This window comes from Hyla sarda, chromosome 2 (genome assembly GCF_029499605.1).
Source record: "Hyla sarda isolate aHylSar1 chromosome 2, aHylSar1.hap1, whole genome shotgun sequence".
Lineage (NCBI taxonomy): Eukaryota > Metazoa > Chordata > Amphibia > Anura > Hylidae > Hyla > Hyla sarda.
Genome location: NC_079190.1, coordinates 145,140,106 through 145,167,773, shown reverse-complemented (window position 1 = coordinate 145,167,773; position 27,668 = coordinate 145,140,106). Strand labels below are relative to the sequence as shown.

At 40.6% G+C, this 27,668-nt stretch overlaps 2 protein-coding genes across 3 annotated transcripts in view; one reads left to right on the top strand and one right to left on the bottom strand.

Moving 5' to 3' along the window:
* Positions 1 to 594: 594 nt before the first annotated feature.
* Positions 595 to 23,647, top strand: LHFPL5 (LHFPL tetraspan subfamily member 5). Of its 2 annotated transcripts, XM_056555541.1 has the most exons (4): positions 595 to 4,513; positions 15,019 to 15,467; positions 15,588 to 15,824; positions 23,540 to 23,647. In XM_056555541.1, the coding sequence occupies exons 2-4, from the start codon at positions 15,056 to 15,058 to the stop codon at positions 23,554 to 23,556; spliced, it is 666 nt and encodes a 221-aa protein (XP_056411516.1). In that variant the 5' UTR covers positions 595 to 4,513; positions 15,019 to 15,055; the 3' UTR covers positions 23,557 to 23,647. The 2 variants fall into 2 exon arrangements, with proteins under 2 accessions (XP_056411516.1, XP_056411515.1); XM_056555540.1 differs by lacking the exon at positions 595 to 4,513 and having other exon boundaries at positions 12,069 to 15,467.
* Positions 23,384 to 27,668, bottom strand: part of CLN5 (CLN5 intracellular trafficking protein) — a 32,988-nt gene continuing 28,703 nt past the window's right edge. Inside the window, exon 4 of the mRNA XM_056555538.1 lies at positions 23,384 to 27,040. Within this exon, the coding sequence (XP_056411513.1) occupies positions 26,547 to 27,040 (494 nt within the window). The 3' untranslated portion in view covers positions 23,384 to 26,546. The remainder of the gene's footprint in view (positions 27,041 to 27,668) is intronic.

The window sequence follows — 27,668 nt, the reverse complement described above, 5'->3', positions numbered from 1 at the left end:
CTAGGGCCGGCATATTACGCTGGCACCCTGCAGTGTCCAGAATGTCCGCACGGAGATTATCCATGCAGACATTTTATTGCGTGAACATAGCCTTAGACACCATATTTCTTAGTATAGGGTACGGTCACATAGTGCTGGGCGGTATACCGGTTCATACCGAAATTTTTTTCCTGCACGATATGAATTTTTCCAATACCGTAATAGCAGACATCCACAATCGCGCGGATGTCCACCATTAACCCCTCAGATGCCGTGATCAATACAGAAGATCCGATCATCCAGAACGGCAGACGGAGGTCCCCTCACCTGCCTCAGCTGGCTTCCACAGGTCTTCTGCTCTGGTCTGAGATCAAGCAGACCATAGCAGAAGATGACTGATAACACTGATCAGTGCTATGCCCTATGCATAGCACTGAAAAGTATTAGCAATCGAGTGATTGCTATAAATAGTCCCCTATGGGGACTATTAAAGTGTAAAATTAAAAGTTAAAAAATTTGAAAAATCCCCTCCCCCAATAAAAATTTTAATTGTCCCATTTTCCCCATTTCACCACCGAAAAGTGTAAAAAAAAACACAAAACTTTCAAAAAAGAATCAACTTTCTGCTATGGTTCAACAGCTTCTTGCCGCTCAGCAGCAACAACAGCAGCAGCAACCTGTGCCTGAGCCTCCTCCTGTGTCAGCCGTTTCTTCCGGGTCCAAGCTTCACTTATTCTTGCCCTCAAGGTTTGACGGAGATCACAAGCTGTGTAGAGGCTTTGAGACAGTGTTCCATGCATCTAGAACTCATGGCGAATCAGTTCCCAACAGAGTGTGCTAAAGTGGCGTTTGTGGTCAGTCTACTGTAAGGTAAAGCCCTGGCTTGGGCTACCCCTCTCTGGGATAGTAATGATCTGATCTCATCGAGCCTGCCAGCTTTCCTTGCAGAATTCCGCAAAGTATTTGAAGAACCCGAACAAGCCTCCTCTGCCGAGACGGTTCTTCTGACTCTTAGTCAAGGAAACCCCTCTGTGGGCAACTATGCTGTTCAATTCCGCACACTGGCTTCTGAACTGGCTTGGAATGACAAAGCCTTGTGTTCCACCTTCTCCATTACAATCAAGGATGCTCTTTCTGCTTGAGATCCTCCGACTAACCTGTGCGAACGTATCCATTTGGCCACCCGTTTTGACGTGCGTTTTGCAGAGAGGCAGGAAGAACTTCATTTGGAAAGAGAGCCTGCCCGAACACAGTGATTACCCTGACTGTCTCCTGTGTTTCAACCTCCACCTCTTCTGTCTTCTTTGCCTCCTGCCGAAGAGGCTATAAAGGTGGATCGCTTTCGCCTAACGCATCAGGAAAGATCCCGTTGATGCAATTAGAATTTGAGCCTATATTGTGCCAGTCCGGGGGACTTTCTCAAAGACTATTCTATACATCCTCCACATCTGGGACAACGCTTGCTTCTTGGACAAATAAGAGTGGCGTCCCTAGATGTGAATATTACCTCTCCTATTTTCTATTCTAGTTCAGATCTTTTCTCCTGCCAAGACATCTTTCAATGCTTCTGCATTTTTGGACTCTGGTTCCGCTGGTGACTTCATTGGTGCCTCCCTGGTCCAGAAACTTCGTCTTCCAGTGAATCATCTTGCCAAGCCCTTGTACATTTCCTCTGAACTGTAAGGTGCTATACCGCACTGAATCTCTCATCATGCAAGTAGGAGATTTGCATAAAGAAAACATTGGCCCTCATTTACTAAGAAAATCGGGTTGTAAGTCTGTTGCTTTCTTACCCGACTGCTTTTTTCCCCTGGTATTTATTATTATGTCGCATCCTGTTTGTCGCACGTGGGTTTTGTAGCTTTTGGTTTCCAACTCCTCTGAGCTGTCGGGAAAAAATCCACAACAATTCAACAAATTCGGGTTGGAAACCTTAATAAATACGTGGGAAAGCTCAGAAATGTCGGGTTACGCCCCTTTTTCGGGTTTGGGAGAATCCACATCGGGTCCGTCCGGAAAAAATGTCGCATAGTGTCGCAGACTGGCGCACGATGTCTGCGACATGGCGCAGACAAAGATGCGCCAAAAAAACCCGACAAAAGAGGTCGGGATTAGAATAGTAAATGAGGGCCATTGAGTTCTATGTGCTACCACATTGTACTTCAGAGCTCCTTCTTGGTCTTCCTTGGCTTCAACGTCATTCTCCTCAACTAGACTGGAGATCTGGTGAAATCACATGTTGGGGACAGTTTAGCAAAAATCATTGTATTGTGCTGATCCAGTCTAAATCTCTTTCCTCTCTTCCTTCTAGGCCTGTTAACAAAAACTTCTGAGCCAACTCTCTTTCCACGTATTTTGATGTCACAGGTTTGGACTCCACGCCAAGGCATAATATTCCTCCTGAGCGATTGATTCCTTTAGCTCCTGTCTATCTTCAACAAGTTCCACCTGGAAAATCTTTTCTGCCTGCTAAACTAAGACTTAAAGTCTTAAATTGGGGACAGTCTTCTTTGCTACCTGTTCACCCTGGAAAACGGAAGACTATTCACCTGATCTCCCGGCATTACTGTTGGCCGCACCTTGAACGCGATTTTGCAGATTCTGTTAATTCCTGAGCTACCTGTGCCCGTAACAAAACTACTCTACAGAAACCTGCGTACCACTTACAGCCTTTGCCCACTCCTGAAACCCTTTGGACTCACTGTGCTGAGAACTTTATTACCGATCTGCCACCTTCCTGTACTCCAGAACCTTCTAAATTCCAAGATGAGGGAGAGACCAAAGGGGGGGGGGGGGAGGTATTGTAATATCAGCGCTCCGTCCAGAAATGCTGGCCGTGAGCACTTTCATCTCATGTTCCCACTGTTCTGTGATTTAAAGGGCCAGTACGCCCTAATTAGTGCCTTCACCTGTTCCTTCCCTATAAGTGTGTGCATCTCCCCCTGCCTTGTGCCATTGAGAAAGTGTTACTTAGTCTTGCCTTGCCGTGTTTCTGACCCCTTATTCTGTGATCTGACCTTGCTCCTGGCCTCCTGCTACATTCTTGACTACGCACCTGTGCTGCCAGCTCTGACCTTCTGCTATCCTGAATACAAGTTGCTGTAATCCTCCTCTGCCTCGAATCTCCTCATCCGCCTGTGTGGTCGAGTCGTGACAGGGGTAGCGACTTGGGTGCCGCCTGCCGCTGCAAGACCATCCTGCTTCGCGGTAGGCTCTGGTGAAAACCAGCGGCACCTTAGACTCCGCTCCCTGGTACAGCCCGCGTCATCTGCCACACAGGTCCAGCGGATCCACTACCTCCTGTGTTCCTGTCTTCTAACCGTGAGTGTTACAATATGCATGTTTTTATATGTAAAATACCTTTATATTATACTTACACTATTCTCATTGCTGTTAAACTTTTACTAGAAGCTGGAGGCTTTACTCCTCTCCTCCTCCCACCCTCTTCCTTGTCAGGAGGCCTGCCCAAACACAAATATTTACATTTTCAAAGCTTTGTGCCCAAAAGTGCATGCTTGCTATTGGGGAGATTTATCAAAACTTGTGTAGAGAAAGAGTGGTGCAGTTGCCCATGGCAACCAATCAGATTGCTTATTTCATTTTTAAAGAGACTTGTGAAAAATGAAAGAAGCAATCTAATTGTTCCCAGACCAAAAGGATGAGTGATATCACAAAATCTACTGAGCAGAAAGACAGGGTATCACTGTAGCCACAGTATAAAATTTTACTCTTAATTGTTACTGTATTAACCCCTTAAGGACGCAGCCCTTTTTCCCCTTAAGGACTGAGCCCTTTTTCGCAATTCTGACCACCGTCACTTTACGAATTAATAAACCTATTCTACTTTATTTTGGTGGTAAATTTTCGGCGTTACTTGCATCCTTTTTTGGTGAAAAATCCCCAAATTTCATGAAAATTTTGAAAATTTTAAATTTTTCTAACTTTGAAGCTCTACTTGTAAGGAAAATGGATATTCACAATAAATGTTATTTTTATTCACAAATACAATATGTAAACTTTATGTTGGCATCATAAAATGGACATATTTTTGCTTTTTGAAAAAATTTGAGGGCTTCAAAGGGTTGGGGAGCATAGTTCTTTGCGCTTACTCTACAGTATATCAGTACTTCGTTTTATCAGTGAACTGCAGAACAAATCTTTTCACATTACAGTTGTAGTATCTGTTGTCACGGACTAATCTTGTAGAGTGGAATAATATTAAACACAGAGAATAAGAAGATTACCTACATTTCCCATAATGCACCAGGATGACGGGGGATGCATGTAAACTCTCACCTTACACTCTAGGATTAAAAGAGCATACAGCTGACACAGTACACATGCTGTACATGAATAATACAGTGGGCATAACATTACAGCACAGGACCAGCAAAGTATCCTCAAGTTTCAGTATCATCAGGCACATCCTTTTTCCAGTCTTGCATGCGGTTGAGTTTCTGGGTCGCTAGTTCTCATCTTTGTAATGCTCAGCTAGAAAAACATTTGGCAGCTTGGATTGTCCACATGCATTAAGGTTAGTTGTATTATTTCAACTTCAAAGCCATGCCTGTATTTATATGTCTTTTGATTCCCTAAAAAGTGACTTTTCATGTTATTAAAAATATTTAAATAAGAGAACCAGTTCTTGTTGTAATTACATATGTATTAATAAGTTACATAAATTGCTATAAGGTTTACTGCCAATTCCAAAGATAATAGTTTTTTTTTTTTTCTTTAAAAAAGTGTGTTAACAGTAGTATAATAAAATGATACTTAATGTAGCACCTACATATTCCATATGATCATGAAATGTCACATTTAATTCTACACTCAACAATAGACTTTGTTTATTCAACCATAAAGTATGAGCATACTTATATTCTAACATATACAAGTACACAATTCTCACAAAAAATGTGTAATAGTAGAACTTCTGGCTTTGTAAACCATAAATGAAAGTAAATAATTTTATAATGAATGTTTTTTCCTAATCAGAAATTTTGGAATCATGAACAAAAAATCCCAATCAGATCCCAGTCCAAATTTATGTCAACTTAAATTCTTTGTGGCATGACTACACTAACTATATATAATATTCCACAGTAAACTGGTTCAAGTTCTCAGATTATGGTGATTCATTGGTGAATACTACTTTCATCCAATCATCAAATCATTAGCCTGCTGTAAAGCTGGGTTCACATGCATGGGAAGGGGAAGATTTGCATCTTTTTCCTGTGTTTTAAACACACTCCTGATTCTGGCTCAAATATACTGACCAAAATACTGTGTTTGAATGTAGAATAAAGATAAATGAAAAATGTTGGCCACTCACCAAATCTTCTTAATCTTCTTTTATTGCAGTAACATACTCAATATATTAAACATAGTATCGGGGGTGGACAAACCAGGGGGGCATAGGTGGGCGACAGCAGCCGTTGTTTCGCACTAGTTCAGTGCTTCGTCGGGCCTCAAACATAATGGACATAGCTGGGGATAAATACAGGTGTGTGATTACTAAAACCTATAAAGGAGCAATAAATGAGAACAAAATGAGAATAAAAATGAGAATAAATTAGGATGAGAACACAAGAAGGTTTTTCTTTCCTTTTAATAATTCTCCAGTTAATGAATTCATAGAGCAAGCAATTAGGAGGAATTGGTATATCTTAGAAGTAGATGAAGACATATGGCATATAGCTATAAGGAAACCATTAATTGCATATAAGAAACACTGTACTATTGGTGACATGCTGAAAAATCTAAAACATACACAAAGTGGAAGTTATTCCAAACAATTTTTTGCCCACGCAGATTTTTTTACATTGGGAAAACTATAAGGCAATATGCATCTGCATAAGAGAGCACTTTCATTTGTTCCACTCTGGAAAGGGAGCTCCTCGCATGTTATCCCATGTAAACAGAGTCCATGATGGGAAACCAGAAGTCCTGCAATCCGCAAAGATAGAGAAAATACAAGCCATACCAGGTACCAGATTAGATACACGTCTATTACAAGAGTAATGTATTGCATTATTAAAACACAAGCTATAGGACCAATAGGAATGAACAATAAAACAAATATGGCAGTATGCTTCTAAGAATAATTATTGTTAGCTTTTAAATCCATTTATTGCTCCTTATGTTTAGAAGTGGACACCTCCTACCTGTTAACTTTTTAGATCATGTGGTGAAGTTATCCAGTTGGTGATAGGTTTTAGTAATCACACACCTGTATTTAACCCCAGCGATGGCCATTATGTTTAAGGCCCAATGAAGCACTGGACTAGTGCGAAACAACGGCTGCTGACGCCCACCTGTACCCCTCTGATACGATACACCGATACTATGTTGTATATAGTGAGTATGTTACTGCAATAAAAGAAGATTAAGAAGATTTGGTGAGTGGCCAAAGTTTTTCATTTATATTTATTCTACATTGATATCATTGCTGCGTTCTGTCTGAGCACCACCCAGAAGCAAGAGACAGTTTCCCTATACATAGCACTCTGTATATCTCATCCTAAGTCAGCAGAAGTAAGCAGTGCCGAACTTCTTTCATGTAAAATACTGTGTTTGATTTCACATTAACCCTGTTTTCCTTTATTTAAGTGTTAGTCATCATATTCATTTGGCTTTTTCTCATAAAAATCCAATTTCAGTCAGCGAATTACTGATGCCCCTGTTCACAGCTCACTGGGAACAGCAAACATATTTCACCTAATAATACGGTGACCCTTCCTGTTCTGTACAGATCACTCTCCAGCAGTCTCCTCCAATCATCACAAACAGCATTACAGTAAAAGGTTACACCAGTAGATAGATAAGAAAAGATCACAAAAGCTTTTTCTCAGAGCTCAATCTCCCCATCACTGTAGAATAACCTCTGTACAGGTCACAGAGCATCTCTAGAAAGGTCTCCCACAGTAGTGCATATGGTCAGCCCCAATGTATTGTGCCTATGTCCATGAGAGTTGCTGTATATAAGTATAGTGTAAAATACAAGTTTCTGCAAACGACAAATGATAATTTTTAACTTTTACCTATAGAATACTATGCACATATCACAGGTTGGGTGTGCTGTTAAGTGCTACTATGAGTGAAGAGTCTGCACAGAGGCACCAAGGTTATGTATTGCAAAGTAATTTTTACTCTCATATGGTGCTTACCTGAGATGTTAGGTTATAGAAGCTGCTTCTGGAAGAAATGCTTTTAGAAGCTTGCTCTGCAATAAAACATGCATTGGACCACACCGCAGTTTTACCTATATGGAAGATAGAGCATCATTTTTAAAAGACCGGACAACCAATGTAATGGTGTTAAAGTTAGCTAAAATGATTAAAGTTCACTATATGTATTTTTTTTATTGCAAACAGTTAAGTCATTTGTAATTTATAGATTTAAACATCTAATTTTCAAGATTTATAAAAAATATATATATTCAACAAATGTAATTGATTCAAGTCAAAATTATTACACGCCAGAGATTACTTAAGATTATTCTTATTGCATTAAATAACACAGTAAATAACTGCAATTGTTTAATTTGTTCTTTATAGTGGCAAGTAACACATTGCCAATAACTACAGAGAAGAAAGTCCAGCGCCAATGGGTAAGTGGATAAACTTCACAGGCTTTATTTATTCCTTTAAAACATCAGCTTACAGGCATAAAGGAATGCCTGTTTTAAAGGAATCAGTAAAGCCTGTGAATTTTATCCACTTACCCATTGGTGTTGGACTCTCTTCTCGTTCGTATTATGCCTTCCACTGCACCGTGGTATCCATGCGCTGGGTGTTGTTCCGAGGTCGGAGGGTGAGCTGATTTATACTGTTGTTGCCATTGTCAATAACTGGTCCATCCTGAACTGATCATACAACACAATGTAAGGTATATTTATAATGGGGAAAATTTATCATTGTTGGTGTAGGTAGATGTTTTTTGTACATCGTTTTGGTTGGTCTAAATTTGGTGCAATTGCACCAAATTTACCGTACTTGTGCAAGGCACATGATAAATTTGGTGCAAACTTCTAAATCTCCACACAGTTCTATTTGTACACCTGAGCTGCACCTCACAGGAAAAGTGGACACAGGGATTTTGTTCTATTGCTTTGAGGCTCGGATTCCATTGAGGTTTTTTGTCCACCAGCAAAAACGCCAGAAAAACTGTCCCAGCTTTTCCCTGCATCGTTTCTTGCGTTTTTGCTGGTGTGTTGTCACCAACACGTCTGGGTGATACTGAAAATATGGGTAACCACAGGTTTATTTATTGATTAAATAAAAAAAAAATGCATAGGGTTCCCCCTATTTTTAGTATCAGTCAGATACTAACCAAGCAGCAACAGCCTGACGTTACCAGGGTGGGCAAGGACCATTATTATTGACCCTCCCCAGCCTAAATAACGCCAGCCTGTTACCGCCTAGGCCCAGGAGCGCCATATTTGAAGCCTCAAGCCTGTTGGTACCGGCTCTTCCCGACACCCCTGGGGCGGTGGGTACCGGGGTAATAATTGGAAGTTTGTGCTAGCTGTTTTTGGGGCTAATGCTAAGCCCCGGCTTAGTAATGGATTCCAACAATAAGATGGCTTCCACTACTAAGACTGAAAATTCTATTATAAAAAAAAACAAAACTTTTTCACGACACATTGAAAACATTTTTTATTCACTCCCCCACAGCCCTCTCTAACCCTTTTATTGACTTAAAAAAACCTAGTCATGGTCACAGTCCACTGAGTCCTCTGCATTCACGTATCTGAAATTAGAAGCAAAGAAAAACACGAAAAAATGGGTTAGTACATTCTTTGCGCTGTCCTCTGGGAAAAGCGCACATAATGCAGAGTGTTCCTAAACAGGAAACCTCCAATTGTTGCTAAACTAAACTCCCATCAAGGGGGGGGGGGGGGGGGGGGCTGTAGTTAAGCAACAGCTGGAGTCTCCCTGTTTGGGAACACACTGCCAGAAAGCCTCTGTTCCCATTATGCAAAACGCATAATGAGAATAGAACCATACTTACCACCCTTGCTTCGGGCCTGGACTGTGTAGCTCCACCCCTAATGACGTCATCACTAGGGGCAGAGCAGTAAAGGTCACAGGGGGTCTCAGGAGTGAGACCCCCCCCCCCTGCGATCTCTCCCTCTGTCCTTGGACTACTACTCCCATCATTGGACATTCTGTGTCCCATGATGGGAGTAGTTGTAGTACGGCAGCGCTGAGGGATGGCACTTGCACGTCCCCCAGCTGCGGGACTTTTTTTTTTACTTTTAGGACTACTACTCCCATCATGGACAGAGCTCCCATCTCCCGGCAGCGGGGATTATGAATGATGACAGATGTATACAGGAGCCTGGAGCCAGCGGGGAGCGCAGTGTAGCCGCATGTGCCGCCGGCTTGTTAAGTTAATAAATGCGCATCACAGCGGGTCTCAGGAGAATGACCTGCTGCCATCTGCCCCTCAGCCCCTGGACTATAACTCCTATCATGGACAGAGTCTGTCCATGATGGGAGTAGTAGTCCTAAAAGTTAAAAAAAAAGTCCCGCAACCGGGGGATGTGCAAGTGCCATCTCTCAGCGCAGCTGTACTACAACTACTCCCATCATGGGACAGACTCTGTCCCATGATTGGGAGTTGTTGTAGTTTAGCAGTGTTGAGGGATGGCTCCTGCACTTTCCTACGTGCCCATTTTGATGGTGTAAATTTGCGTCAAAAACATCGTATTTGTGCAAACAAAAAATGTCTAAACAAAAAGAAAGCACATGATAAATTTGTATCCAGTAAAAAAATTATTTCCAAGATACACAAAAGAATAGAAAAGACTCAAAAAAAAGACATAAAATTCCTCATTGCGCAAACATTTGCGCAACATATAGAAAAGAAAATGCTTCCACTACTAAGGATTAATTCCCCCCAATGTGTTTACAAGCCTACACTGGGGCCGTCAAGTGCCTGGCCTCTCAGCAAAGTCATATTTCCTCCAGTGTCCTTTTCTGCTTGCATGAGTCAGAAAATTTAAGCCATGATGAAAAAGAGATTCCACATCAAAAGCTCTTCGCAACAAGCACTGTACTAATGTTTCTTTCATAACACATGAAAAGCAGGCCATGGCAAGGCAAGGGTGGGGTTATGGAGGATGACGGCACCGCAACTAATACATTTTAATTTATGTTTGGAGATGTGTGAGAGTAATGACAAAAACATGATGTCATATAAGGGGAGATTTATCAATGTTGTCTGTGAAAAGTATTTTTTATGTCATTTTTTTCCCCGTTATTTTTGACTGCATTTTTCATTACCTTAGAACACACTGGAAGCCGCCAGAAGCAGTTTGTGTTATGAAACAGTATACTCAGCTAGGTGAGAGTTATTTAGCCAATTTTGACCTGAGGCACAAGCCAAAAATCATGCTGCTAATTTTCTATTTTAACAAGACACCACAATCTAAAGTATCCAAACACGGCAATTTTTTACTGTCAAAGGGTTAAATCATTTAACCATGCTGTGCTATTTGCAGAGCATAAAAAGAGAAATGAAAACTTGGAATGACTGGAAAAGAAAATTGTTTTTTATTTTTTAAATGAAAAATTATACACAATTTTTAGCAAATGGAAAAGAGGTAAATAAAAGGTAAAAAAAATTAGCAAACAAATTTAGTTAAATAAAAAAATAAAAAATTACTATATTTGAAAGAGGACATAACCAAACATGACACAGTGTTATAACACATAACCTTATGTAATTAGAGCAGTATAACAATGGACTAAACTGTACAAGGGTTTTGCTGACGTTTTCAAAAGGTTGCCTCCACCCTGGTCTATATTTGCTCATTTTTTTAATGATATGCGCCAATTGATGCGCTTAAGTTAAAAAGATGCATATAGTAAATATCTTCCACTGCCTAAGTCAAAACAGAATTCTGTTATGTTAAAATGGCATATAAGTAGAAGGTGCAAAAAATTGTTGCGCAATTTTTGGTATTTGCGCAATGAGCCTTTTTACAGCAATAAATAAATAAAATAAAATGACAGGAACAGCTTGATAAATCTCCCCCATAGAGTTTACAATTTAACATTGTATTATGAATGAGAAAGTGGTATCCATTACTATTCTATGGGACTTGGATCACCACAGGCATGAAAAGTGAATGTTATCACTCTTAGCCTCAAAACTCTCCACAGTGCTGCACCTCCATACATCCCCTCCCTCATCTCAGACAAATAATTATTTCTTTTTTATATAGTGCCAACATATTCTGCAGTGCTGCACAGAGTTTATTATTACTTACATTGGTCCCTGTCTATCAGTATGTTTTGGTTTATGAGAGGAAATCCGAGTACTCAAAGGAAACACACAAAAATGGGGAGATCATACAAACCCCTTGCAGACACCAGAACTGCACATGACTGTACTGCCATTCTGATAATGACGTAAAATGAAAGGGGCCTTCAGAGCTAGAATGATTAATGCCTATCCTCTGGATTTGTAATCAATCGCTGACTGGCAGGGTGTCAGCGCCCCTGCCGATCAGCTGTTTTTTTGTCACTAATACACAGTAAAAGGTGCCAGTTGGCTCTTTTATTACTGGGTAGTGGTCAGGCCTGGGTACTGCACTTGAACAGGAGCCGAGTTGCAGTTACACGGTGCCACCACCACACAGTGAACAGAGCCAACTGCTTCTGGCCCCATTCACAAGTGTCGGTACCCAGCAGACCAGCTATTGATGGCCTATCCTGCAGATAGGCTATCACTCATCCTAGCCCGGAAAACCCCTCTAACCTTTTCCATAATCTGAACCTCTCACTCTCATGTCCAAGAATTTTGTCATGCTACACCAGTTTCTTGAAATGCAATGCCCCAGACAATCAGTATATTTCCCAGCATTAAAGGGGTACTCTGCTGGCCAGCGTTCGGAATACTTAGTTTCGAATGCGCGCTGTAGGGGTCAGCCACACCCCCAACCCCCCCCCCCCCCCATGATGTCAGGCCATGCCCCCTCAATGCAAGTTTATGGGAGGGGGCATGGTGGTTGTCACGCCCCCTCCCATAGACTTGTATTGAGGGGGCATGGTCAACCCCCCACAGTGTGCACACAGCATTCGGAACTAAATGTTCCGAACTCTGGCCAGTGGAGTACCCCTTTAACTGTTTTAAAGGAAATCTGTCAGGAAATGTCTCTTTGATGCCACAGAGAGCTAAAAAAAATTATAAGTAGCTTTATTTGGGGTGGCCGTGATTAATTTTACAGTCACAGAGACCAGTTCTAGTAATGCTTAAAGCGCCCCCACCTGACAGTCAGGCTTCATTGGCAACTTGAGTGCAGGGCTTCTCTCTGGAACTTCTGCCAAACCAATGGCCACTGGAAATAAAATTACGTTTTAGCTCGGCGCTGGCTGGAATGATCACAGGTAAGGAAAACAGTTTATTCTGAACAGATGCAACGCATGAAATGCGTTTCATCTGTTCAGAATAAACTGTTTTCCTTACCTGTGGTTGTTCCAGCCAGTGCCGATTCTTTATCCTGCAGCTCCCGCTAGAAGTCTTCCATTGTTCACCTCTGCGAGAACTGTTGGTATCACAGAGATCTGAGGAGAACAACATCCCTGGTGTGTGAGGACCTGGGGGATCTGACAGGTTCCCCTTGAGTTTGCTCTAAAAAGATATTTAGAAGCGTATTTCTTGCAATTAAAATTCGAATGGCTTCTAGATGTATATTTTGTCTCTTTATTCTAAATGAGCTGACTATTGGTATTTTATGATGTAAGAGCTGTGGTGTATACTCTGAGATACATATGGCATGGGTTTCAATGCTTGTTGTGGCTAGAATAAAAGGACATAGATTGCATTAAAGGCCAGAGTCTTAGCTTTAAGATGATTTTATATTCTAATAGTTGGATATGACGCACTTTTGATATCGGGGAGCAGCATGAAAGTTATGTGTGTATGGAATGGGTGGGAGGGGGGAAGCTACATGTGACATCCCCCCAAAAAATATCCCAGCCTGTTATTATAATCTCTCCCAGTGTGCCGCCAGTGACCACAGGAAGTTATGTACTTTTCTTCATGTTATCACCCTACTTACTAATCAGAGAGGTTATGTGCTCGCCAACTAGCACATTTAGGAGTTGTTAATCATATTTTGACCACAGGGGTATAAAGATGGCCAGCTGCAGTCTGATCACTCCCTGCACCTAACCAGGATTTTATAACTCAAATGTATGCAGCAACTGTATTACAGGCATCTCTGGTCTATTTACTTCTCATGTATACATAATGTGCAGGCAAAAATAGGCATAAGAGAAAAGAAAAAGTATGGGGGCTCAATCCAATCTACAAGGCTGGGTGCTACTCAGGGGAAGTTGCCAGTTAGGCAATGGAACGCGTTGGGTTCTCGGTGTCCCTGTCCTCTTACTCATGGCGTAACCTTCTTTCCTCTCCAGTCTGGGACGCTTGTCTCCTTTAAGGAACTGGTATATGCAAGTATATTGGAATCTCCATTGGATATATGTGGTTGTTAGTAACTTTTTACTCCCTATATGATTATTTGGGAACCTGTTTGGAGCATGATATTGTATCAGGCACTTACCACTTTATCTGAATGCTGCATTTACTACCTAAGCACCTTATAGCGTATACCTAACAATTGTTATACTACTTGACTGGAGTGAGCTATCACTGATTATATATTTTTACACATTAAATTGCCTAGAGGACGGGTGTCAATCTCAGGTGAGGGGGTTCATGGCCCCTCCCCTGGGTTGTGCTGTAGGCTCTTGTGAGCCTTTATTTTAATTGGTTTTAATATGTCCTTGTGATATGTTCATTGTGTGTATACAGGATCTTTTCTTTCTTGTTAAATAAAGATTGTACTAAATATTAATTGGTATGCTTCCATGTTTCTGTGTTGCTTCTTCTCTTGAATACAGAAATAGGCATAAGTGACATGTTTGAGCTCTGCACATCTTGTACTTTTCTTAAGAGGTGTGGTATATCTCAGGTTCTGCTTGAGTTAGTCTTGTAGCCCAAAAATAATTTTTATACATTTCTTTCAAAACATTGCACTGATGCAATGATGTTAAAATGCTATGTGACATTTTCACAATGTGCCAGATGCATACTTTCAGAACAAATATGGGTACAGGAGTATAATATAGTTTAAAATAAACAGTAAAAGAAACATTATGAGCTGTGCTGCCTGGCTTGTAGCTGTGACATCCGATTACACTTTCTAAAATAAGATTTCCAGTCCCTCTTCCCCCTACCCTTGAATCTGCTCAGGATGAAACCTGTGACGTGCAAGGGGGAGCTTGTGTTACTCCTCATTAGATTATAAGGCAGCAGGAAGCCTTTGTCAGTCACAGTAGTTTCCGTCAGAACAGGCTCTCTGCTGCCTTATCTGTTAAAGGCTTCCCGATGCCTTAAAGGGGTACTCCAGTCCTAAGACATCTTATCCCCTATCCAAAGGATAGGGGATAAGATGCCTGACCTCCGAAGTGAACATCGCTCCGGGTCTGATGAATCACAATCTGCCCCGTGTGACATCACGCTCCGCCCCCTCAATGCAAGCCTATGGGAGGGGGTCTAGCGGCTGTCACGATCCCTCCCATACGCTTTCATAGAGGGGGCGGAGCATGACATAACACGGGGGCGGATCCATGACATCACAATACTCCGGCCCCGTGATCGTGATTCATCAGACCCGGAGTAATGTTCGCTCCGGAGGCTGATGATAGCGGGATGCTGCATGAAAGATTGCGGGGGTCCCCAGCAGCGGAACCCCCGCGATCATGCATCTTATCCCCTATCCTTTGGATAGGGCTGGAGTACCCCTTTAAAATGAGTAATATGAGCTCCTCTCTTCACTTGTCTTGTCCTGAGCAGACAGGAGGGGGGAGCAGTAGCATAAGACAGAATAATTTATGGACCTGAGAAAGAGCTGAGTGAAGCATCAGTGTGGTGCTCTTAGACTGATTGATGAAAGGATATAAATGAAGTTTTCTATTATAATGGTCTTGATCATTATTACTTCTTTTTTTTCTGCCTTTACAGGTTTTGCTGTTAAGAGTCATACCCACGCGGGATCAAAATGGCTCCGCTGCTGCCAGCACAAGAAGCAGCCAAAATATATCACACCAACTATGTGCGTAACGCACGTGCAATTGGTGTCTTGTGGGCAGTGTTTACTATATGCTTCTCTATCATCATGGTGGAAGTCTTCATCCAACCTTACTGGATTGGAGACAGTTTAAACACCCCACAAGCAGGTTATTTTGGTTTGTTCAGCTATTGCATAGGAAATGCACTGACGTCAGAGCTAATCTGCAAAGGAAGCGCATTGGACTTTGAGAGCATACCATCAGGAGCCTTCAAAACTGCCATGTTTTTTATTGGTGTGTCCATGTTTCTAGTGGTGGGTTCCATGCTTAGCTTCAGTCTCTTCTTTTTCTGCAACTCGGCCACAGTGTACAAAGTCTGTGCATGGATGCAGTTGGCTTCAGGTATTTAAATGAAAACTTACCTTGCCATTTATTGAAAATTGTATTTTATACTATTACTTTAGGATTTACATCCTTTGATTTTATTCTCAAGGTTTACTAGTACTTTGTTCTCCCCTGCAGCGGCTGGCTTGATGATTGGATGCCTAATTTACCCTGATGGGTGGGACTCAGCAGAAGTGAAGCGTATGTGTGGAGATAAGACTGACAAATATACACTTGGAGCCTGCACTGTTCGCTGGGCCTACATCCTAGCAATAATAGCTATAATGGATGCTCTCATTCTTTCCTTTCTCGCCTTTACACTCGGAAACAGGCAGGATAGTTTGCTGCCTGAGGATTTCAAGATTCAGAACAAAGGTAAGACATTATTTGCATATTGTTAGGTTCTAATTCATGTTAAAATTTCTAGGTCATATTTACTGTGCCGGTTTTACGGGTGTGGCAACATGGGCAATTGCAACAAGCTCCAAAGATCTAATCACCCAGAGCAACCTAAAAGTAGGGAAAAACTCATATGATACCATTATTTACAAATAAAGCTTTTTTAACCCCTTAAGGACTGCTCTTACTAGGCCTGTATGTCACTGAATTACCAAACGTGTCTTTGAAATCTGTCATGTATTACTGTAATTGAGAATAATTTGGTACTGCTTTGCCTTGTTTTTTTGCCACAAGTTGTACTACATTTACATAGTAGGAATAAGCCAATATTAATTGTATTTTTTTTTTTTTTAAAAGATGCAAAAAATAATAACCATTTTTCATATTTTAATACTAATGTTTTATATATTTATACAGACCATGGAAAAAGTTAATGAAACTTACACTTTTATATGTCTACTTTATATCGACAGCTTTTTATTTTATTTTTTTAAGAATTAATATTTTAAATGTATTAGATGCCTAACAATTTTAATAGAAATTTTGGAAAAGTTGAAAAGTACAATCTTGTTTTTATATGCTGAGCAAGGTTTGCAGAGGCTGGGAGCAGGGCTGGGGAGTCGGTAGATAAATGTTCCGACTCCGCAGTTTTTTTATACTGCCGACTCCGACTCCCCGACTCCTCTGTATTAATATGCGAATGTATTTATAAACACTTACAGTTGAATCCAAGAAGCTGTTCCACCAAGAAGTTCTTAGCTCTTCTAGCAGAGAGAGGTAGTTGGGCAGAAAGCTGCTGCCTTCTCCTTTTTGTGTGCTGATCTGCTGCTGAAGATAGGGCAGTGAAAGGATCCAGGAAGAGGCATTTATTATAAAACATGATTTCCCTAGTAGAATCCCATAGTCATGTTTAAAGTTTAAGCTAACAATCAGAATTAACAAGTTTTTATAGCCTTAGCTGAATGGCAGCAGTTTCTCCAATGGTTTACAGCTTCAGTCTTGAACTATTGATCCTCCACTTATACACGTGTCTCTAGTCCTGCAAAAAAGATTTACTTAATCCCTTATCAATGAGAGGCTAGGTTACCCATGGGTTTCCTGTAACAGCAGAACACAACACTATGGAAAGTATGAGTATTGCCGCTCCTAATTGTGCGTTGCGTGCCATATAGTGAAGCACATGAAAAGCGTGCTTCTTCACGGTCACTTAACGTGTTTGCTTTGCGGTTACGTGAGGCACTGCATGCATTGGTCTTTATTCTTACAGTAGAGAAGTCATTAATCATAACTTTTTGTGAATTGGGACATTTAAACTTGCTTTTTTTTTAAATTCCAATCTAAATTTAGTAGGAGTCTGAGTCAGTGCATTGTTTGCCGACTCCGACTCCAGGCACCCAAAATGTTGTCCGACTCCACAGCACTGGCTGGGAGTGTCAGAATATAAGAATTATAGACAACATTTCAGACACTAAGTTGGCACTACCTGGTAGCCTTGCACATTATTCCACTTACACACCAGTACAGCAAGTAATAGCCAAGTGTCACACTGGTCATCTGCGGCTTCTATACTCATGCAATGGGGTGCTTAATCCTCAGAAATGGAAAGACATATGCAGTAAGACCCCTAATGAAGTGTGCTTGGCACGTGTAACAGCTGTAACCAGGCTATGTGTTGCTCCTTGCATACCCTTGACACCTACTGTAAATATTAGATGTAACCTCAAAGTCTTTGATCTGTATAAATGTACTCAGCCTGTACCTGCAGCCTTGTGCTTTTGTATGCTAACAAGAGTCCTCTGTGACAACTAATTATAAAGTTAGGCTAGGTTAATACTGCATTTTTGTTTCCATTTAACATATACATTTTATACACTTAAAAAACCCTATGTAAAGTAAAACTTGTCCAGGCAGTAATTGTGTTTCACTGTATACTGCCTCAATGCAGCGCAGTATTCTCTCTTAGCAGCAATACATCCATAATATGTCATGCAATGAATCATGACAAGAAATGTTTTTACTGGTTCCATGTGAATCCTTAAAATGTTCATGTCATTTAAAGTGGTACTCCGCTGCTCAGCGTTTGGAACAAACTGTTCCGAACACTGGAGCTGGGAGCTTGTGACGTCATAGCCCCGCCCCCCAATGCAAGTCTATGGGAGGGGGTGTGATGGCTGTCATGCCCCTTGCCATAGCCTTGCATCGAGGGGGCGGGGCGTGAAATCATGAAGGGCTATGATGTCACGAGCTCCCGGCGCCGGGTCAGCGTTCGGAACAGTTTGTTCCTCCAAACGCTGAGCAACGGAGTACCCCTTTAAAGAACATGTCAACAGGTCAGAGTCACAGTTATTTATCAATAATGGTCTTGGCTAGATCATTTTTGTTGTTTGTCTAGATGCGTTTTGTTTTTTTGGCGGTGCTGCTCCATATTTATCATTGTCGCAGTGACCATGATAAATTTCCCGCTGATCTGCACCCAGATCATTTTCTACCGCGAATTTCAGATCATGTCTACCCTGCTTCTGAGGAGCTTGTTTGTCTGTGTGCATGCCTTTAATTGTTTTAGTTTTAAGGCAAATTAATGTCTAAAAGAAGGTCTGCAAAAAGAGTCTCCCTCACATTTGATTAGTGGTTTACCTTGCCGCAGGCCAGGAAAAAAAGGAAACTTTATTGTTCGAAAGGCAGAGGTTTTAGTGGAACAGGTATTTTTTTTTTTAACCTTTCACCTTTTTATTTTCTTATCACTTTGTCGGATATTTTTTTAAAACTTGAGCACATGAAATTGTGAGATGTTGGCCATTGCTAGCAATCTTGTTGTTTCTTACATCTTTACCATTTCTTTTTTGTACCTTAAAAAATATATCTGATTGTTTCATATAGACAACTGCTTAACTTTTCCTTTGCACTTTTTACATTTTTTTTTACTTTTTATGTCTTTAAAGAGTAGCTATCACTAAATTAAATTTCTCTATTCCCCCTTCCCCATCTGTCCCTGACACTAACTACATCTATCCCTGTCTGTATTTCTGCCCAAATCCCCATAAAAATACCTTTTGAAGAATGGCTGCAGGAGCTCAGAGTTGAGCTCTCTGGTGAGGGCAGGAAGTGGGCGTCCCCGGCAGGCGCGACGTCATCTAAAGCCTGGCCAGGGCTCTCTTCCGTCCGTCTCCTCTCTCTTTCCTGCAGCTCGCGTGCTGCAATGAATGAGGAGAGGGAGATGCAGGGGAGCGGGGATATTTAAATTGCGCACGCCACGCGCACACAAGCGCTGTACTCGCTCTCTGCCTGTATAGGCAGACAGCGAGCATAGTGCGAAATTTAAATATCCCCGCCCGCCTTGTATCTCCCTCTCCTCATTAATGTGAACGCGCGTTTCGGACCACGCTGCCCGGCCAGTGTTGGTCCGAACCTGCTGAACGTCAGGGGGGGGAAAAGTAATCCTGAGCCATATAGGGTGACACCTAGTGGCCACGTTTACAAACGTAAAAAACAATTAAAACATGATTTTTTAAAATAAAATATATTAAAAAAACTTTTTTTTAACATAATCTATTTAATAAAAATTTTTTTTATTTTTTATGAGAGTACCCATTTAAACATTCTTATTCTCTACATTATTCTCGCTCTTTAACTCTGGCTGATGATTTTTTATTTTTGGCAAACAGACAGGAGTAGTAATCTTTTTTTTAGACCTGGTCAGGAGGTGGTCTAGATTTGCAGGTTTTTTTGCACCATTTGCGGTAAAATTTGCGCAAAATTAAAAAACATGCAGGTAATACATTTGTAACCACTTCAAAAAATGGTCTAGCAACACCAAAAGGCCAAAATGACGGAATTTAGAACTTAAAAAAAAAAAAAAAAATGCAATTAGCACAAAAATAACAGAAGTTTGCAAATGTAGACCAAAAAAGCAATATAACACAATGATAAATAACCCCCTCAGTGCCTCACTGATTCGTAAAGGAAAACTGGCAGACTGTTCACCCGCACTAAACCTAATATATTGGGTTATAGTGACGGTGAACAGTATAAAAAAAAAAAAGGGGTCCCTTTCTTGTATTAATGAAGTATAGCCAGCGTTAGAGGTCTTTATTTTTGTAGTTGCGTTGTGCAGCTTTTGCTGCACTCCCCTGCCTCTTCTCCATATTCCTGATCTGGACCGCCCTGTAATGAATATTCATAACTATTCACTCACGTCGCTAGAACACGAGAGCTTCCGCTCTGAGCAGAGCACAGGCACTGGTAGACTCTCATGTCCTTGTGATGTGAGAGTGAATATTTTGAATATTCATTACAGGGGGTGGGTCAGAGAGGGAACATGGAGCAAGCATGGGAGTATGGCGAGCCAGCTCACCACTTCCACTGCACAGAGCTGTACAATGCAACTACAAGAATAAAGACCTCTAACACTGGCTATACTTCATTAACCTGTTGGGGACTGAGTGCGTAAAGGTACGCTCTCGCGTCATGGTACTTAAGGACAGAGGATGTACCTGTACGCCCTCTGTATTTCCGATCACCACCGCTTGCCGGGCAGTGATCGGACCGGGATAACTGCTGATATCTTTCAGCAGGCATCCCGTGGCAATGGCTAGAGGGGTCCTGAGACCCCCATGTCGGCGATCGCCGCAAATCGCAGCTCAATTCAGACCAGCGATTGGCGGCAATTCCGGGCCAATCGGGTCACTGCCTGGCAAATAAGAGTGATCAGAGACAGCTCCGACCATTCTAAAGGATGGGAGCAAGGTGGCAGGGGTGCCACCTCCTCTTATCCCCTGCCATTGGTCGATCAGGACAATGGCAGTTGGGGGGGGTTAAAGTTGATTTCCCCCACTCTGGCCACTGATTGAAGTCCGGGTAGAGCAGGGGGGACATAGCTGGCTCACCGAACTGGCGGCGGCAGAGACATCGGGTGGCAGCAAGAGGATACAAGCCGGAAAGTGCGGCAGTGGAGGAGGCAGCAGTGAAGATCGCTGGTAAGTGATCTTCACCGTGGCCTTCTAAAAGTTGCAATACTACAACTCCCAGCATGCCCAGACAGTCAGTGCATGCTGAAAGTTGTAGTTTTGCAACATCTGGATGACCACAGTTTGGAGACCACTACACAGTGGTCTCCAAACTGTGGCCCTCCAGATGTTGCAAAACTACAACTCCCAGCATGCCTGGACAGTCTGGGCATGCTTGGAGTTGTAGTTTTGCAACATCTGGAGGGCTACAGTTTGGAGACCACTACTTAGCGATCTCCAAACTGTTCTTCCCAAGTTGTTGCATAACTACAACTTCTAGCATGCCTTTCGGCTGTCAGTGCATGCTCGGAGTTGTAGTTTTGCAACAACAAATTTGTAACGCCATTAAGGAAATACCCCAAATGTGGATGTAAAGTGCTCTGCTGGCGCACTACAGGGCTCTGAAAAGAAGGAGTTTACAAAGCCCCCATGGTGCCAGAACAGTGGACCCCTCCCACGTGTAACCCCATTTCGGAAACGACATCCCTCACGGAATGTAATAAGGGATACAGTGAGCATTTACACCCCACAGGTGTCTGACAGATTTTTTTCATTTGCACAGCCCACTGTTCCAAAGATCTGTCAAACACCAGTGGGGTGTAAATGCTCACTGCACCCCTTATTAAATTCTGTGGAGGGGTGTAGTTTCCAAAATGGGGGTCACATGTGGGGGAGGGGGTCCACTGTTCTGGCACCATGGGGCTTTGTAAACGCACATGGCCCCCTACTTCCATTCCAACCAAATTCTTTCTCCAAAAGCCCAATGGTGCTCCTTCTCTTCTGAGCATTGTAGTTCGCCCGCAGAGCACTTTATATCCACATATGAGGTATTTCCATACCCGTAACCCAATAAGAAAATGGGGTTAAAAATTTTTAAGGGCTTTTTCTCCTATTTCCCCTTGTGAAAATGAAAAATTTGGGGTAACACCAGCATTTTATTTAATTTAATTTTTTTATGTCCCATTTTAATGAAAGTTCATCAATCACCTGTGGGTTGTTAAGGAATGTAACAAGGGGTACAGTAAGCCTTAAGGGGTGTATTTGACAAAATAGTGTGTCATGTGTTTTTTTTTTTTTTTTTTTTTTTTTTTTTTTTTTTTACTGTTCTGGCATCATCGATGCTTCCTAAATGCGACATGCCCCCCAAAAAAACCATTTCAGCTAAATTCGCTCTCCAAAAGCCCAATGTTGCTCCTTCCCTTCTGAGCCCTCTAGTGCACCCAAAGCACTTTACATCCACATATGAGGTATTTCCTTACTCGAGAGAAAATGAATTACAAGTTTTGGGAGACCTTTTTACCTTTTACCCCTTGTAAAAATCATAAAAATGGGGCTACAATAACATGTTAGTGTAATAAATGGAGATTTAGATTTTTCTCCTCCATTTTGCTGCTATTCTTGTGAAACGTCTAAAGGGTTAAACTTTTTAAATGTTATCTTGAACACTTTGAGGGGTGCAGTTTTCATAATGGGGTCCATTATAGGGGATTTCCAACATAAAGACCCTCATATTCACTTCCAAACTGAACTGGTCCCTGAAAAATTCAGATTTTGAAATTTTCGTGAAAAACTGGAAAATTCCTGCTATACTTTGAAGCCCTCTGATGTCTTCAAAAAGTAAAAACATGTCAGCTTTATGATGCCAACATAAAGTTAACATATTGTATATGTGAATCAATATGTAATTTATTTGACATGTCCTTTTTCCTTACAAGAAGAGTGCTTCAAAGTAAAAAAAATGCAAAATTTTCACATTTTTCCTGAAATTTTTGAATTTTCACCAAGAAATGATGCAAGTATCGATGAAAATTTACCACTAACAAAGTAGAATATGTCACGAAAAAACTATCTTGGAATCAAATTCATAAGTAAATGAATCCCAGAGTTATTAATGCATAAAATGACAGAGGTCAGAATTTAAAAAAATACTCTGGTCCTTAAAGGGGTACTCCGGTGAAAACCTTTTTTCTTTTAAATCAACTGGTGGCAGAAAGTTAAACATATTTGTAAATTACTTCTATTAAAAATCTTAATCCTTCCAGTACTTATTAGCTGCTGAATGTTACAGAGGAAATTCCTTTCTTTTTGGAACACTGATGGCATCACGACCACAGTGCTCTCTGCTGACATCTCTGTCCATTTTAGCAACCGTGCATAGCAGATGTATGCTAAGGGTAGTATGGTGGCTCAGTGGTTAGCACTGCAGCCTTGCAGTGCTGGGGCCTTGGGTTCAAATCCCACTAAGGACAACAATAAATATAGAGTTATTATAATTATAATGACGTCAGCAAAGAGCACTGTGCTCGTGATGTCATCAGAGAGAATTCCAAAAAGAAAAGAATTTCCTCTGTAGGATTCAGCAGCTAAGTACAGGAAGGATTAAGATTTTTTTAATAGAAGTCATTTACAAATCTGTTTAACTTTCTGGCACCAGTTGATTTAAAAGAAAAAAGGTTTTCCCTGGAGTACCCCTTTAAGGTCAAAATTGGCTTGGTCGTCAGAGGGTTAATAAAAGATATGCATGACAATGGGTCTATTAAAAAGTTTAATCCCTGTTGTAACAATAGATTGTTTCTGCTTACTGTAGAGGGATTCTGGACAGAAAAAAAATGCAGATAACGTAATTCATCAAATTCAATGAATTTATGTACAAAATTAAACCGTATATTCTTACTTTGTGTTTTGCAGAAGAGGAGAGTGGGTGAATGGATGCTCCTTCCACTGAAAGAATATCAATTCTTATTCTACAAGCAACCCACATACATCAAATTATGATAAAAAAAAAAAAGGAATATCCAGCAAGGGATATGAAAATCAGTATACAAAATCTGACTCCTGTTCATCTAGAAATGATTAATAAAAATTGTATATTACTGTATATCCAGTTTAATAGTAATGTATAAATTACTTAATGAGAATCCATATAAATAGTAGTACTGACTAAGGTTGGGTAGTAAAATGTTGTCAGTTAAATTTATACTGAATATTACCCAATTCAAAGTTTTAATATTTAAGTGAGGTCTTTGTTTCCCTGTTAAAGTTGTACTCCAGCAATTCTTTTTTATTTACAATCCACTCAGGGAGGAGGTAAGTAAAAAAAGATAACCATATTTTACCTTCCTTGCTTCCGCGCTACATTTCTCTCATCCAATCAGTGGCTGCAGAACTGTCCCGCTTCAATGCCACTGATTGGATGAGCAGCCATGGGAAATCATAACTCCAAACTTGCATGCACCAGAAAAGTGGGTTGTAAATAGAAAATAATTGCTACGCCTTTAAGGGTAGTTTCACACAGAGATTTTGTAGGAAAAAATTATTATTTCTGTGCTGTTTTTTCCAGTACAAGGCAGCACATAGCCATGGTTTCCATCTTTGATGAACCTTCTACTTCAAGATCAAAAAGATCAATACATAAATGTTTTCTGTTATTTAAATGAACCTTTATTTGATAATTATTTTTCGCTATTGGAACATGTTCATTCTTTCTGCAGAATCTGCATAGCAGTCTATGAAGAAAGCAAATTTCAAATTGGTCCTAGCAGCGGCTTGGTATTCCTGGGCCTGCTGCCCACAGAATTTCCAGCCGGAAAGGGCCCTAAGTGGTTTACGCTTTTTATGTTTGCCATGGTTGCCTATTCACAAGTGACTAATGTTGCTGGTTAACAGCAGCACGGGTGACAAACACTCTCTGGATTGTCCAAGTTCCCAAAGAACAAAAAAGCACTGTAAGACCCTAAAGATATTATATACACTAGTGCAAACATGTCAATAGGAAAAAGACCAGATAATCCACTTCATGGAGAAGTTTCTAGGCAACATGCCCAAAATAATCTTATCTTATTGTTTACATATATCACTTTTGTTGTATTATATTAGCAGGTTAATACTTGATATGCTTGACAAAGCCAGCTTACTCCACTTCATAGGTAAATATAAAGAAGAAATTAGATAAAAGCAACAATGAAAAACAATGAAAAAGCCTCATCTCAGCTTCAGAAAAATATTGGCAGCATTACTATGTACACACATTAAATCCAAAAATCTTATAGTAAGAAACAATAATAAATGAAAAATAGTGCTTCCCTTCCCTGTCCAATAACATGTATTTTTATCCCTCCTAGTCTTTGAAGAAGCATAACCCTCTCACATTTCTATCCACAAATCTATATAAGGGTTTGTTTACGGGACTAATGTACTTAAATTTAATTCACACATATTGTTTTGCCTGTTTTTATAAAGTTTTTTTCTGAGGTGGAGGAATGGGGTTGTGTTTACGCTGTTCACTGTGTGGTATAAGTGCCATGTTATCTGTGTTCCTCAAATTAGTAGGATTACCATACCCAAAACAGGATAGTTTCCCTCATGTTTTACTACTTTATTAAAATACGGAAAACTTTCTATCTATGAAGTTCTATGGAAGCTCATGTTTGCATTATAATTTGTAATTTTTATGGTACCATTTTGGCATTTGTTGGATGTGATGTGACCTTAAATGGGCACTGTCAGATACAAAAACTTTTGATATGTTGTAAAGCATGCAAAACCAATAGGTTTTGCAATTGCTTTCATTAGATAATTTTCAGTATTTCATATTGAAAGAGCCAGTCAAAGAACTGCCCCCCTGCCTGCTTGGAGACATACTAGTCCTGCTGTGTCCATGCATCATCACCTATGTCATGGACACACTTCCTTGATTGACAGCTGGGAGCGCAGGGCTCACAGCTGGAGGAACAATCCTCCCACTGTCAGCTTGTGTCCCGCTACTGTCAGTGAGGACAAGCTGGGAGTTGTAGTTTTGCTTATGCTAGGGGAGATGTGAGCAGACAGCATACTGAGGGAGGGGGCGGAGACCTGCACAGTGAGACCACGCCCCCTCCCTTTGAGAGGAATTAAGACTAGTGAGCTAAATTAAAAGTGTAATAACAAAATAAATAAAGGTGCTAGACACATGAAAATTTGATGTACATGGTCAGGATAAGGTGCTGAGTGGTATATTAAAAAAAGTGTTTTTTGTTGGATCTGACGGGTATGCTTTAAAAAAAAAGTCACAATTCTGGAATTTGGTATTTTGTTATTTTTACAGAATTCACTGTGTAGGTTCATTATTGTTAGTTCGGTCACTTCACGTTTAAAATTGTCATCTTCTGCTTCTGACCCCTATAACTTTTTTTTAAGTTTCCTACTTATCATTCTGCATTCAATACTCAATACTGGCAAGGTAAAATCAGAATTTTAGAAATGTTAACTAATTTATTAAGTAGGAAAAAGAACTTTGCATGGGCATAAATACTTTGCTACGACACTTGAAATATGAGGTCTCCCATTTCACTTGATCATCTCTGAGACGTTTCTACACCGTGATAGGAGTAACATGTGGTAAATTCAGTTCATTGGACATGATTTGGAAAGACACAGCCCTGTCTATATAAGGTCTCACAGCTGACAATACATATCAGGGCAAAAACCAAGCCATGATAAATCATATTAATCAAGGCTAATGTGGGGGGGGGGGGGGGGGCAGAAAAACCACAAGGGACCATCCTGATAACTTGTGTTTAGGAAGCATAAAAATAATGACAGGTTCCCTCTATATATTCATACTGCATTTAAGTTAAAGCAGCATGGAAAAACAGAAAAACAACTCCGTTCTCATTACTGAAGATACTTGATTTCTGACTGTACAAACTTTCTAATGCTATCTGGATGGGAGGGGAATTTCCTCATAGGTTATCTGAACATAAGGAGGTTTCATAGGTAAATACCAGTATTCAAAATTATAGTACAGATAAAAGGTCTTGTGCAAAACAACCTTCCCATATATATCTAAAATGCTTAGAATAAGTTGTTTAAATGACTGATGGGGTCTGTAAGGGAAGTAAAATTTCTGAATATCAGAAGCCAATGACTTATTTCCCTGTGGGCCAAAGATTGTGCTTTCATTCCCTAGATACACTGGTTCTCCACTGAACAAAAATAAGCGTGTGTAGTTGGTTTGTATATTTTTCCTAAATCTGGCACCAAGCTGAAAAAGCTTTTCATAAGTTCGGAGTACAAACTTGCTGCAGTCATATGAATCAAACCACACAGATGAGTTAGGTCCCACTGATCCCTGCACAGTCCATGTCTCATAATAAATGCCAGTGTTGTTATCCTCTTGTATCCATTTCGCCAGCTGATTAAAGATGGTGCCTAAAGAAAAATAAATACATAAAAAATAATATTAACAATAATACTACTTTTTTAAGGTAAGCTGAAGAATTTAAGAGAACTTTTTCTGTTATTATATAAATTGTCGCCAAATTGAAGAAAACAGTATCACATAACTGTATACTACCAACAAAGATGATTTGTTCCCCCACAATCTGTCACGTGACACTCCTTCCATTCAAAAGCAAATGCAATTTCGGGGCTATCAATAGATATCCGAATGTAAAGGTATATATTTTCACAGCATACATTTAGATCCACATTTGGATTCTCAAAATAATCATTTTCAACCAATGGAAATATTCATGACTGGCTTAAAAGAGGTATTCCAGATTTTTGGAACTTTTAAATTATGTGCCCATGATGCTTTGTATGTTGTATATATATTACCAGTCTGTGATGGATTATCCTTTTTTAGGGAGATTTTCACGTCCACCATAGGTTCTGCATTATTCTGCTCTTGGAATTACTATCGTCTCGGGCCTTTCCTGGCTTCATGTTCAGTTTGAGACAACAGCTCGTCACATGGGGCTTGGCTTCTTGTCTTCCCTGAAAGGCAAGCCTCCTGATGAAGTGTGGAGCCCATCTGTACGTCCTGCCGCACTTAAGT

Excerpts from the sequence above, each read along its gene's own strand:
- LHFPL5 (XM_056555541.1), top strand. The coding sequence starts at position 15,056 with ATGGCTCCGCTGCTGCCAGCACAAGAAGCAGCCAAAATATATCACACC. Across the intron at positions 15,468-15,587 it reads ATGGATGCAGTTGGCTTCAG|CGGCTGGCTTGATGATTGGA; the intron begins GTATTTAAATGA and ends TCTCCCCTGCAG.